This window comes from Canis aureus, chromosome 18 (genome assembly GCF_053574225.1).
Source record: "Canis aureus isolate CA01 chromosome 18, VMU_Caureus_v.1.0, whole genome shotgun sequence".
Classification (NCBI taxonomy): domain Eukaryota; kingdom Metazoa; phylum Chordata; class Mammalia; order Carnivora; family Canidae; genus Canis; species Canis aureus.
This window is the reverse complement of record NC_135628.1, coordinates 29,384,009-29,397,687: the sequence shown is the minus strand read 5'-3', so window position 1 is coordinate 29,397,687 and position 13,679 is coordinate 29,384,009. Positions and strand designations below refer to the sequence as shown.

The window sequence follows — 13,679 nt, the reverse complement described above, 5'->3', positions numbered from 1 at the left end:
GTACTACCCAGGCGACCCTACAATTGAAAGTTTATGGTCTTTGACTAATATCCTCCCATTTACCCTATCCCTAAGCCCCTGGCAACCACCATTCTATTCTTTACTTCTGTGAGTTCAGTTTTTTTAGATTCCGCATCTATGTGAGATTGTACAGTATTTGTCTTTTTTTTGTCTGAGTTATTTCATTTTGCATTAATGCCCTGAAGGTCCATCTAAGTTGTCCCAAATGGAAGATTTTCCTTTCTTCAATGGCTGAATAATGCTCCATTATTTGTGTGTGTGTGTGTGTGTGTGTGTTTATGTGGATGAAGATATACCTATCTATCTCCATACTTTCTTTTTCCATTCATTAGTCTTTGGATATTTAGGTTGTTTTCATGTCTTGGCTATTAGGAATAATGAATAATTTCCTTCAGATAGATAGATATATGTAGAAGTGGGATTCCTTGATTATAAGGTAGGTCTATTTTTAATATTTTGAGGAACTTTAATATTTTGAGGAGCTTTCCATAGTATCTGTACCAGTTTATATTTCTACCCAGAGTACACAAAGGTTCCTTTTCCCCATATCTTGAGCTCGAAATATCCCAGGCTTAGTATATAGCTTCTGTGTTCCAGATTAAGAATGAGCCACTTCTCTAAAGAGCTCTGATTCCTTTTACTGAGGAACGATATTAAAAACAAAATATCAGTCTAAGTGAGTTCATTGATATTAGAGTGAAATTATATTAAGTCCATTTTGATGGATGAAGTGAGAAAATAATTTTTTAGATCATGGGTTTATATTCAGATTTTGAATCTAATACTAACGATTCATCAATTTTACATAATTTCTTTGATTTCATAATTATACTTATTTTTCCCTAATGCTGAAAATCTTGATTTTTATTTTTTTTTGAAAATCTTGATTTTTAATAAAATTAATATTTATTAGCTTCTGTGACTGTCCCTTAGCCTGTTTGCCCTCAGATCTATTTCATACTCTTTCCATACTCCATGACCTTTGTAGGCTCCCATGCCATCAGTAGTACTCACTGGTGGGAGATTGGGGATGAGGTGCTAATCAAAAGGGTAAACCCAGAGTATTTCTACCTTTTCCTCCCTGTCTTGGGAGATGTCTGAATGTAACTGCTTCTCTGTGGTTCCAGGCCCCTAGGAAGGGCCATGTTGGTGATAACTGCCGAAAGGTGACCTAGTCCTCTGGACTCTAGAACTCCATCTTTTCTTTTTTGTCCATCTAGTCTAAGGTTGGAGTGGCTTCCTGCTGTGTTTAAAATCTGGATTGCTTTATCACTTCCTCTCTGTGGATTCTCTGTTCCTCCATTACCTTTTACAGTTTGTTCTTTCGTTTATATTCCCTTAAAAAAATGATTTCCCCTGCATTGGTGGGACTTTAATGATAGAACTTTTTAATAGTTTATAAATAGAGTAGTTACCAAAACACTACAAACAATAAAACTACTAAAGGAAGTTTAAAATGTCTTTGTGGTTCTTTTCTCTTCCCTACGGAACACATTCCTGAAGATGTACAGTTAAAGATCTATGTTCTAAAGTAACTTTGAAAAGCCTTTCTTTGTGATTATGTTACCAGTTTATATGGAATTATATGTAATTATCTAAGTTTGTTTCTAGTTTTAAGGATTTCTCTTTCACTTTTATCTCCTTAAAAACAGGAAGATCAATGCATTTACATGGTATGAAAGTCAAAAGTATGCCAAAAAAATATATGCCTAGATGCCTCTCCTGGCCTTTCTCTTTAACTTAGCCCTCTCTGCTCTCTGTAATTATTTTTATAGCTTTTGCTCATCCTTCCAGTATTATTTTTGACACATATATATTTTCCCATTTCATATAGAAAAGATATTAAACTATATATGCTATTACATCCCAAAGATCTCTCCTTATCAGTACATAGATAGTTCTCATTGCTTTTTATTGTTGCATATTACTCTATTGTAGGGATATACTACAATTCAAGCAACCCCATATTGTTAATACTTGAGTTATTTCTAATTTTTGCTATACAAATAATATGCAAATGAAAAACTTTTTTCATCTGTCATTTTGGACATGTATGGGTATGTTTATAAGTTAAATTCCAAAAAGTGAGATTGGTTCAAAGTATAAATGCATCTGTACATCTGTACTTTGATTAAATTTGTCAAATTCTTTTCCACAGGGTTGTACCACGTTTTAATCCTACCAGCATTATATGAGAGTACCTATTTTCCTACAATCTCACCAACAGAGTTTGTTGTTTTACTTTTGGTTTTGCCAGTACCATGGTCGAGAGATGATACCTCTGTGCATTTCTTTTGTTACATTGAAATCAAACATCCTTTCACATGCACGAGGGCCATTTGTATAATTTTCTCTGACCTACACGTTCACACATTTTTATAACATTCTTGGAAAAATAAGAGGAAAAACACTGGCCTAGAAGTTGGAGTCTCAAGCACTATCATGACTTTTCAATTAACTAGTCTTGATTCTCAAGCAAAGCATAAAGTTTACCTGAGCCTCAGTTTCACTCTACCACCCCATGTTTAAGAATGAAATAAATATAATAAAGGGACATGACCTGAGGATCTGTAATACCTTATCCACTTTCCCCATCACTCAATAGTCTGCTTCACATACAACTCCATATTTTTTTCTCTCATAACATTTAGACTCTCTACCCTACCTTATAGTCATCATAGCATTTAGAATGAAAGCTTTGGTGACTTTTGCATGTTCAGCTTCTCAGACAACTAGTGTCTACTGATGACCATTTAAATTGGATAAAAGTCCACTACTTTAACCAGCAATAACCAGAACTTCCTTTTACTTTTAAATGTTTCACCTTTTTAGTTATTTAGATAAAAATCGAGGTTTGCCTTTCAAAGACTGGAGCATGTTTACTAGACTTCTAAAACCCAAAGACTGGTGTAGAGATGGTAGAGGAAAATAATGCATAAGAATTCTAACCTTGATTAGATACTAAAACAAACAAAAATTAGAAAAAATATTGAACTGACTTTTCCTTAAATTTCCATGAGTTTGAGCAGAGGCTACAGTGCATTTTGTTGCCAAACTTCCTCAAAGTACACATTCCTTTGGATTGTTCTTTCAGGAATTCTACCTGGATAAAAAATGTTTTTTTAAAAACTAGGTAAATGGGAAAATGCAGTTTTCTTTTAGGAGATGAGATTTTCTGATAACTGGTAAATAGCAAAATTCCTTGTTGAAGAAGAAATGACAGCTGTTTATATGAACAGATTCCATTCATTGTAATTATTGCTTTGGCAAGGTTCAAAGAGTTCAATCTTTCCTAAATCCCACTGTAATGTTTGCTGTCCAAAAGATTCATATACCCTGGACAAGATCTTCATCAGCTACTTGCTATGTACTGATGGCTAGCTGAAAGAGTAATTAAGTTAATAACCAAAGAAATATGAGATGCATGGAAATCCAACTCTTCAACGGAGCCTCCAAACAAATATGTACATCGTTGACTTTATTTTTATTTCCTGATGTAGTTCAAGTATTTCATTTGGCCTCTTCAGATCTAGAAGAATTAAAATATAATAAAGAGATTGATTAAGATTTCAGGTCTTTTCTATGCATACGTGTTATTTTCCTGTATTTGTATTTGCATACATAATTTTATAGAATTTCACCCTTGCATATTTTCAAATTAAAAAAAGTTACATAAAAATGAAAGCCATTGTTTCACATTTGACAGTCATCCAGTTCAAATAATGAAAGAAGAGCCTTAATTTCTCAAACTTCTTTCCAAATTTTTTCCATTATTTTGTTAAACTCTTATGTGGAGCTTTGTTTTCTTTCCTCAGAAACATCTCCACTAAATTCAGTGTTCTGAAAGACATATATGATGTTTCTTGCAAGATTAATAAGATGAAGGAAAAGGACAGGAAAAATCCAAGAGTCTATTATACAATTTGCATTTTTAGAGACTTGCTTGCAAAGCTTAACTAAAAAATGAGTCTTAGATTAGATTAACTTAATATTCATTTAATGGAGGAAAACCAGAACTTTTTTTTATGTTTCATGTTTGTAGGTCAGGCAGAAATGTGTTTTTTTTCCTTTATCTGCTTCTCAAATTCTCAAAGCTTACAGTCTAAACTTAGTATCTAGAAGAAATGTATTTGCAATGAACAAAGAGACAATGTTTTACAATTAGTTTCTTTTATTCCAGACTGATATCCGTAGGGGGGTTGTTTGGCTTAATGTAATTGAATAATTTGTTAAAAAAAAAAACTATGTAATTGGCTATATAATTAGTGGGCACACAAGAGATTATAGAATAAGAATATAATTAATTGTATACAAGATGCTTAGATAAGAATGTATATGAAAGAAGTTGACTCCATGTCTTGAATGGATTTTGAAGATTAAATGTTTTGTAAAGGAATTCCCACAACAGCAAATATTACCAACATTGTAATATATTTGAACATAATGATTTAGAAATGACTCTTAATAGAATATTAATTTGCATTGTTTTTCAAGTATTAGTTAACTATTTAAGCATTTCCAAATATTAATTGAAACATTAATGTAAGATCAAATTTACAACTTTTATATCTATAACCTCTTGGCTTAGTTCCTTTACCCGTTTGATATCTTTAATTCCTTTGATCAAACAACCAACCAGTGAAGTGCTTATTAAGTGCCTACTACAAACTCAGTACTCTGCCAGGTATTGAGGGTGGGGCATGCATAACACATGGTCCCTCAACTCAAGGAACTTACAATTCCATTATAAGTGCAATGAGAAACAAAGTGAATAAGTGGACATGAAAAGTTAGAGATCAAAAGCAATGTAGATAACAAGGATGCTAGGATAATTCAATGAGGAAAAAAATAGTTTTTTTCAAAAATTGGTGCTAGCACAACTGTCTACGCACATACAAAAGAACGAGTTGGACCTCCATCTAACACTCTATGCAAAAATTAACTCAAAATGGACCAAACACCTAAATGTAAGACCTAAAACTCCTAAAAGAAAATGAAGGGGTAAAACTTCATGCCTTTGAATTAGGCAACAAAAACCAGGATATGACACCAAAAACGTGAGAAACAAAATTAAAAAAATACATAAAGTAGACATCATAATGAAATGCTTTTGTCTCTCAAAGGACACTGTCAAGAAAGTGAAAAGACAACCTACAGAATGGAGAAAGGTTTTGCACATCATATCTTTTAAGAGACTTGTCTCTGGAATATGTAAAGAGTTGCTTCATATTCAATAATAAAGACAGGTCAAGAAATAGGCAAAAGAATTGAATGGAAATTTCTCCAAAGAAGGTATGTAAATGTTAGATAAGCACATGAAAAGATGCACAATATTTTTAGCTATAAAGGACATGCAAATCAAAACTGCAACGAGATGCCACTTTATACCCACTAGAGTGGCTATAATCAAAAAGTGATGAATGGTGGAAAGATGTGAAGAAAATGGAACTCTCCAACTATTGGTGAGAATGTAAAATAGTAAAGCTGTTCTAGAAAATATTCTGGCAGGTTCTCAAGATGCTAAACAGAGTTACCACATGACTGAGCATTTCTCATAGATATGTACTCAACAGAAATAAAAACCTAGGCTCACACGAAATGTGTTCACTAATGCTTTTAGCAGCAATATTCATAAAAGCCAAAAAATGGAAACAACACAACTATCCATCAACTGATGAATGGATAAACAGAATGTGGGATACTCATATAATGAAATATCATTCAACATAAAAAGGAGAAAGTACTGATTTAGGTTACGGCATGGCTGAAACTTGAAGATGTTATACTAAGTGAAAAAAAAGGTAGTCACAAGAGTCCATATATTGTATGATTCCATTTGCATGAAATTTTCAAAATTGGCAAACTCATAGAGACAGAAAATAGATCATGGTTGCCTAGAGCTAGGTTTCAAATACGGGCTGGAGGGGGAATTGGTTTCTTCGAATGATAAAAATGTTCCTAATGGCTCAGCGGTTTAGCGCCGCCTTCAGCCCAGGGGGTGATCCTGGAGACCCAGGATCTAGTCCCACGTCGGGCTCCTTGCAGGGAGCCTGCTTCTCCCTCTGCCTGTGTCTTTGCTTCTTTCTCTCTGTGTCTCTCGTGAATAAATAAATAAAACATTAAAAAAATATGTTCCTAATGGATTGTTGTGATGCTTGCACAACTCTATGAATATACTAAAAACCACCGAATTGTGTACTTTATATGAATTATATCTCAATGCAGTTAATTTTTAAAGTAGTATGAATATAACTGAGAGGTTTAAATGACATCTTCAGTCCTTATTGATTCTGTGAACAGAGGAATAGTCTTTATCTTAAAAAAGGGAGGGGGGAGAGATAGGAAGCAAAAGAAAAGAGCATTTTAGACTTAGAGAGGAATTTAGAAAACATGTAGTCTAATTCCCAAACGGCCTCCATTTTTCAAATGAGGAACTTAATAGTTAAACCCATGGCTATTCTGGAGGCAAACCGCAGTCTCTATCAATGACTCAGTCCTGCAGGACAAGGCCTATGAACTCTGGGCCTCCATGTTACCATCTACAAAAAAAGGGGGATATGAAATATGATCTAAAGATATTATATGATTAAATGAGAACACACACATATGCTAGCACAAGCCTGAAATAGAGTGCTCAATGAAAGTTAGCTATTTTTATTATAGTGTGCTCATTCCCCCAAGTCATCTAGTATGTGTAGTGGAGCTAGGATACTAAACATTTTCTGACTTTTCTTCCTATGTTCTCTCCATTATACCAAAGATTGGAAATTACTAGATCCTTTTACCAGAAAAGAATTTCCAATATCCAAAACCAAATTGTTTGAGAGCAATTGATTTCCTATAATTTTGACTTTACAGTCAGAACAAACCTTGTACAGGCCTTGTAATTAATCTGTCACAACTAGACATAAAGTTTTGCCAAGACAGTTCTTATATCTTGACCTCGGGGATCATTTTTCTACCCTCTGAATTCTCACTCTTTCCCAACATTCAATCTATTACATGTGTTAATCTGATGGGATGACTCATTACATCTTCATGTCTTAGGTAATCAAATTTGAAAACAACTTTACAAAGCAACTAGCTTTTAATCTTTATCCAGAGTTTATCATTCAGGAAAAATAGGGAATAGCTGCAGATCTTTCTTAGAGTTTTGATAGCATCCTGTCTGCATGGTTAATATGAATGGGCTCCTCTTGTGCAGGTGTTTTTGAGGTTATATGATTATTTTGATTTTTGATCTCTGCAGATGTCATCACAGTGGCATTTTGATTAGCAAAGAGGTTCTTTCTACAAACATACTATATGAGATTATCTAGATGATAATGCAAAGAATTTAGGTATTTATAAGTGTATCCTTATGCATTAGCTTTTGAGAGTCTTTCTTGACACAACCATTTTGGGGAAGATTTTGGCAAAATGTCTCAAGAGACTTTACTCTTTGATCCAGCATTTCTATTGCCAGGAATTTACTCAATAGGAATCACGAAACATGTCCAAATATTCATTTATTAAAAATTGATCAAAAGATTATAGATAGTCATGAAATCTTAAAAACAAATGTACAATTAATAATGGCTAAAAGTTAAATGCATTCGTAGTTTGTATTTTTAAAATTCATGATTTAAAAAGATGGTCACTTATAGTATCTTATGTGAAGATAACAGACTTCAAAGTAGCATGCACAGCAGGGTTATAGTATTATAAAAATGATTTTGTATGTATATACATGGGTTAAGCTTTTTTTAAATCTAAATTCAATTAGCCAACATATAGTACCTCCTTAGTTTAAGGTGTAGGGTTCAGTAATTCATCAGTTGTGTATAACACCCCGTGCTTATCATGCATTAAGCTTTATCATTTAGACTTGATTAACAAAGCATCATTTGTATACTTATTTATTCTAGTAATTCCTTCAGGCTCATGAACTTTGCAAATCTGCAGATTTCTCAGCTGAATACCTTTCTTCAGAAACTGCTGCTATCAGAATATTAACTGTGAAGACAAATGGGAAAACTTTAGTGTAGTTATTTTTTGTCTTATTAGTGTTACTACTGAATTGTATTAAATTCACCCTCAGTATTTGAATTGTGAAAAATGCAGATGCCATGGCAGAGTTTCTGTAAAAGTTTTTATGAGTATTTTCGTTGGGACCTATTATTTGTGTTCATTCTTTTTCATTATATTTAATCCTTGTAAAATATAACAGTTTTAAACTAAAGTAGACAAAGCGGAAAGTTTTGTCTGCCTGATGTGCTGTAGTATATTTGAAAGAGATCCAGATGTCATCAGGGCTGTTTTCCTACTAACTCTTCCAACTTGTCATCTACTCTAGGCTTTGTGGCTTTGCAGCTTTGTGGCTTTGCAGCTTTGCAATCTTTTTGTGTCACATAGTATTGTAGGATATGTATCAGCCCAAACATGTAGTAGACATGACAGGGAACAGTCATTTTCTAAGTCTTGTATTTCTTCTATGTTCCTACTTTCAGTAAAGTCTTTTGTGCTCCAGGATTGCTTATTTCATGCAGGTAAATTAAGAAGGAAATTTACCCTTTGGATCTAGTCATTTTAGCCAGCTCTGTTCTTTCTCAAAAAAAAAAAAAAAAAAAAAAAAAAGGCTGAACTAATATGTGAACATGTAACACAAAAAAAATGAGGGAAGTGATTATACTAAGAAATAGAGAAGATAAAATAATTAAGATTCAGGCTGTCCCTTTTTTTCCTCCCACTGGCAGATCCCTTGGGTGAGGTGCTTTATGTTACTCTGCTCTTGCACCATCAAAACGGTGGAAGTGATCAGAGATGCACACTCATTGAACTGATGGCATATATTCCAAGAATCTATTCCTCTGAGTATTATCCTAAGCCTACCTCCCTGGGAGCCACTTTCCCCCAACCTCCAGGTCAAAATAATCTCTAGCAGGCTGTTTCACAGAAAGGGTTGCCACATGTGTTTAATAAATAACTACATTATATATATGTGTGTGTGTGTATTTATATTTAAATATTTCTATAGCTGTATCTATCTTTCCTCTCCCCCTCCAGGAAGAGAGTTGTGTCCAGCAATTGAATGGATATTTTGTTTTCCAAGAATTTTGAGTGATTATTTGAAACATCTTTAACATTCACAGTGAGTATCCTGAAAGTCAAGAGGTGTTTTATTTTGATAGAAAAAGTAATGATCACCTGCCCCACATTGGACATGATGTATAATTCAAAACTCTTCACAGCACTTTTTTCATAGGACTCTTGCATAGACTCACACAGGCTCCTGGGTCAAGTTAGCCCCATGCAGATTCCAAGACTTGCCATTTCTATCAAGATAGACAAGCTGCCTTCCTCCCCATACTCAGCGCTGTAGACTCTATGTAAGAGGGAGAGGAAGAGTGGGTCCAGTGAACTAATGTGAAGACTGAGAAACCCAGGGAGATAGAGGGCAGGGTGGCTTTGTATGAAGCTAACAGGCAGCCTGGAGTACTGCTGTGGGAAAGAGGCTGGCAGAGGAGCTTCTGAATTCTTTTTTTTCTCTTTTGAAGGCAGCAGCCTCTAAAGCCATGCATTGTCCAAGGGATAGCATCGCTACATTACTACAAAGTAAAGAGGTGATAGAAGTAAGAAAGGCTGGTGAACCCTGAAGTATCCCCACTTCTTCTCTTTGGGCAATTTTTCTATTATTATTGAACACTTACTATGTTCAATTTGTCCATTACTTTATATAGTTTATATCTAATTCTTTAAAAAAATAGATTCAGAGAGGCTAAATAATTTGTTCAGTATCACATAGCCAGTAGAGGTAGTACTGGGATCTGAACTCAGTTCTGCAACATCACAAGGCCTTCTCTCCCTTCTCTAAGGATAGTACTAATCATCCAAGAGAAAGGTAAGGTCATCTACAAAGAGATTTGTAAAGAATGGTGTATGATTAAAAATAATTTTAAGAACTTCAGTGTTCTTGTGTATTTAGGATCACATGTTTCATTTATTCACTAAACATTTTTTTAGGAGTGTTTACCATTTGTCAGACATTTACTGAGAGAGATTTACTACTTAAAAGGTTTAAATTTGTAATATTTGGGATTCAAATTTCACAAACAGCTGCCTTCAGATATTAGAAATGAATCTCCCCAGGACTCATTTTAAAATTATGCTAAAATGGAAATGTCCTCTGAAACTGGAAAATCCCCCTAAGTGAAATAACATTTGGTTATTAGTATTCTTCAGCTATTAGCAGGCTGCATAGTGGAGTAATGAAAACAGTGAAAACATGAAAGAATAAAGGGAAAACAGAAGGGTTATAAATGAAAACATCAAAGTAAGTGTGTCTTCTACCTTTTATTGATGCAATGTGATGTACTAGTCAGAGTACACTTTGCACTCTTTAAAAACCTTCTCTATGTGAAAACCTCAGAGACTTTATCTTTCCCAGTAAACACTGATGATTATAGGCCAGGATAAGAGACAAAACTGTTTATCAAAGACTAGTCCTTTTATGGAGAAAGAACAAATAAGAGGTTTCCCTGCATTGAACTTAATCAAACAAAGTAGCTTAAATGTAGAGTTCCAACCGAAATAAATACTTAAAGAGCTTGATTAGGAGTATAAATTCACATAGTCTCTGACCATTTCAAACATATACTGTTTCAAAGAAAAAGAAACATCTTACTTAAAAATATTATGTGTAAAATAAGGCAAATATCTTCTTAATTCAAGTACTGAGTGTTTGCTTAAGTACTTGGTCGGAGCAATATCATGTGATAGTATATTAACCTGTCTTAACTAGTCCAGACATTAAATATTTTTAAACTTAGTTGATCTTGGATTAAGATAAAACAATATTTATAGTTGGACATTTTAATGTTCTCATAATGTGTGAAAAATTATATTTGATAGCCATATGCCATGTTATTTTTTCTAATTTATTCATTTATCTTTGAATTTATGTTTTCACTTCAAAATAATTTAATTGTAATATGAACTAGTTTATGCCTATCCTTCATTATATGGCCATTCTTACTTATACTTGATAAGGGATTATTATTCTTTGGTCATATTTCAAAGTACTTTTAACAAGAGATGGAACATGCAAATAAAAGATTGTAATAAATGGACACGTTATGACTGGACATAGACATCCATGAACCAAAAAGTGATTCATATGAGAAATATTTTGATCTTTGAGAATCGTGTTTCCCTTTGAAATTCAAAGCTAAATAGTTTGATGGAAAATACAAATATACGGCACTTTACATTGACCTTTGTATGAAGAATGTGCTCAAAAATATTGAACAACTGACTGAGATATAATTACATTTGACATACTAAAACCTCTCTAGGAATTTTTCTGATGATCTTTCCTTTGGGCAAATTGAACAAATCTGACCTTTGATACACTTGAGTCTGAATCTTATGTCATAACACATTATTTCAGAGCAAACTGAAAGTACAGTAGAAGTATCTCTTTCAGTGACATGAAATGACATAGAATAGTTAAATAAGCTATCCATAGATAAGCATTTCAGCTTTCCACCACCAAAGTTATGATTGAAAATCTTGTTTGGAATAATTATTTGTGTGTTGGACTTTCAGTTGTCATCTGGCTCTGGCCCTTCAAGCAAGGCTACAAAGCAGCTCAAGCCAGCAGCAACACTTAGAGCCATTGTTTGGGGTACCTTACCCACCATTCCATTTCATCTCCAGCTGCTTTAGCCCTCTGGTTGATCTTTCTTGACTTGACATACCAACATGCAAATAATAGTATTTCCCCATTTTGCTTTGGTTGGTTGTAACCAAATTTAGCTGAACTTTTTCTTTATTTCCTCAAGCATCTTTCTGGGCAAGATGCCTTTGCTAGTGCTTAAATAAGATCTTGCTAACATTCTTGGGTATCTTCCTGTCAATTCTGACTGCTCAATAAGTAACAGATGTGAATTTAAAATGTTTTGAGAATCAAATTCACTTCACCTAGTACAAGCTGAATTGAGGGGTTAGGGCAGATCCACTCAAGGTAATGTTTCCGAACTTGAAAGGCAATTTGGATCATCAGCTGTGCTTTCAGTTTCCCTTCAAAACAGTTGACCTCAATAAGACCATCTCTCCTGAAACTAGATGTAGACTTACAGATAGTTAAACCAGGAAATTCTTACAAAAAGATGGCTTGTTCCCCAGTATTGCAGATGCTAATTTTGATAATAACAAGTTAGGTTGGGTTGGGTAATCCCAGAACAAGGCATGAATAAACGTTATTTTTGTTTCTCAGAATACTATAATCTGACCTTTCATGAAGAGTTTAATTTACTAAGTCAGACTGGGAAAGTGGGAGGTGGATAAAATACTGATGATAGCTGAGGAAATTTAAGAGCCACTACATATCCTTGTTTGTCCTGGGCCTATTCCAGTTCATAACGGTTAGTGCCATATGTAATATTTATGATGAATTGAAACACAACCAGAAATACGGAAGTTGGCCTGGAAATGGTACTAGTGAGCTCGCTTGGGTCTTTTCTATAACTCCTAATTCTTTGTTTTCCTTTTTTTAAAAATTCCATCTTTTCATATATATATTATATTGATATATATAATATAATTATATATAATACATCACAACTTCTTCATTCCTTTATTCATTAGGTTGTTTCCCTGTCTTGGCTATTATGAATAATGTTACTATGAACACAGGGGTCCAGATAACTCTTCAACAGTGTTTTCATTTCCTTTGGATATATACCCAGAAGTGGGACTGTTGGATCATATGTTAGTTCTATTTTTTTAATTTTTTGAGGAAACTCCATACTTTTCCACAGTGGTGACCAATTTACATTCCCACCAATGTGTTCATAAGTTCTCTTTTCTCCACATCCTTGTTAGTGTTTACTGTCTCAGCTTTTTAATAATAGCCATTGTGAGAGCTGATATCTCATTGTGGTTTTGATTTGTATTTCCCTGATGATTAGTGATGTTGAGTACCTTTTAATGTACCTGTTGGTCCTTCGTATGTCTTCTTTAGAAAAATGCCTTTTCAGGTCCTTTAACAATTTTTAAATTGTTTTAAAAAATTTTTTATTATATTATTATTTATTTTGCTGTTGAATTGTATGAGTTCTTTATATATTTTGGATATTAATCCCTTATCAGATATATCATTTGTAAATATTTTTTTCCCATTCCATAGGTTGCCATAACTTCTATTTCCTTGCTAAGATTTTCTATTTTTTTCATTTATTTCAAGATGATTTGTAATTGGTTTTTAAAGCTGCTTTAACGTCCTTGTCAGACATTACACCATATAATTTATCTCATTATGGACATCAGTTAATTGTCTTTTCTCATTCATATTATGGTTTTCCTGGTTCTTGGTATGTTGAATGATTTTCTATTATATCCTGGACATTCTGGTTATTATGTTAGGAGACTGATCCTATTTATACCTTCTGTTTCAGAAGGCAGTTGCCCTGTTTAGGTTGTGCTTATATGTTTTGGCCTACTCTTGTGCTTTTTTTTTTTTTTTTTTCTAATGACAGTTTGGCTTTCTGAGCCATTGTGGTATTATTCTGGTCAACTTCATTCCTTTGATGCTATTAGGGTTATTGCTCAGTTCCTTCTGATGCCATTTGTGAGGACAGAAGACATTTATTTCCTTGGGCTACCTACTGTTCCTGGGT

The 13,679-nt window shown here is 33.7% G+C and overlaps 1 protein-coding gene across 2 annotated transcripts in view; it reads right to left on the bottom strand.

The window, feature by feature from the left end:
* Positions 1–887: 887 nt before the first annotated feature.
* LOC144288803 (uncharacterized) overlaps positions 888–13,679 on the bottom strand; it is a 79,892-nt gene continuing 67,100 nt past the window's right edge. For both annotated transcript variants that reach the window (XR_013356799.1, XM_077856654.1), the window contains exon 3: positions 888–3,550. Coding sequence is in view for 1 of the 2 variants with exons in the window: in XM_077856654.1 (XP_077712780.1) it covers positions 3,545–3,550 (6 nt within the window). In the remaining variant the exon portion in view is untranslated. The remainder of the gene's footprint in view (positions 3,551–13,679) is intronic.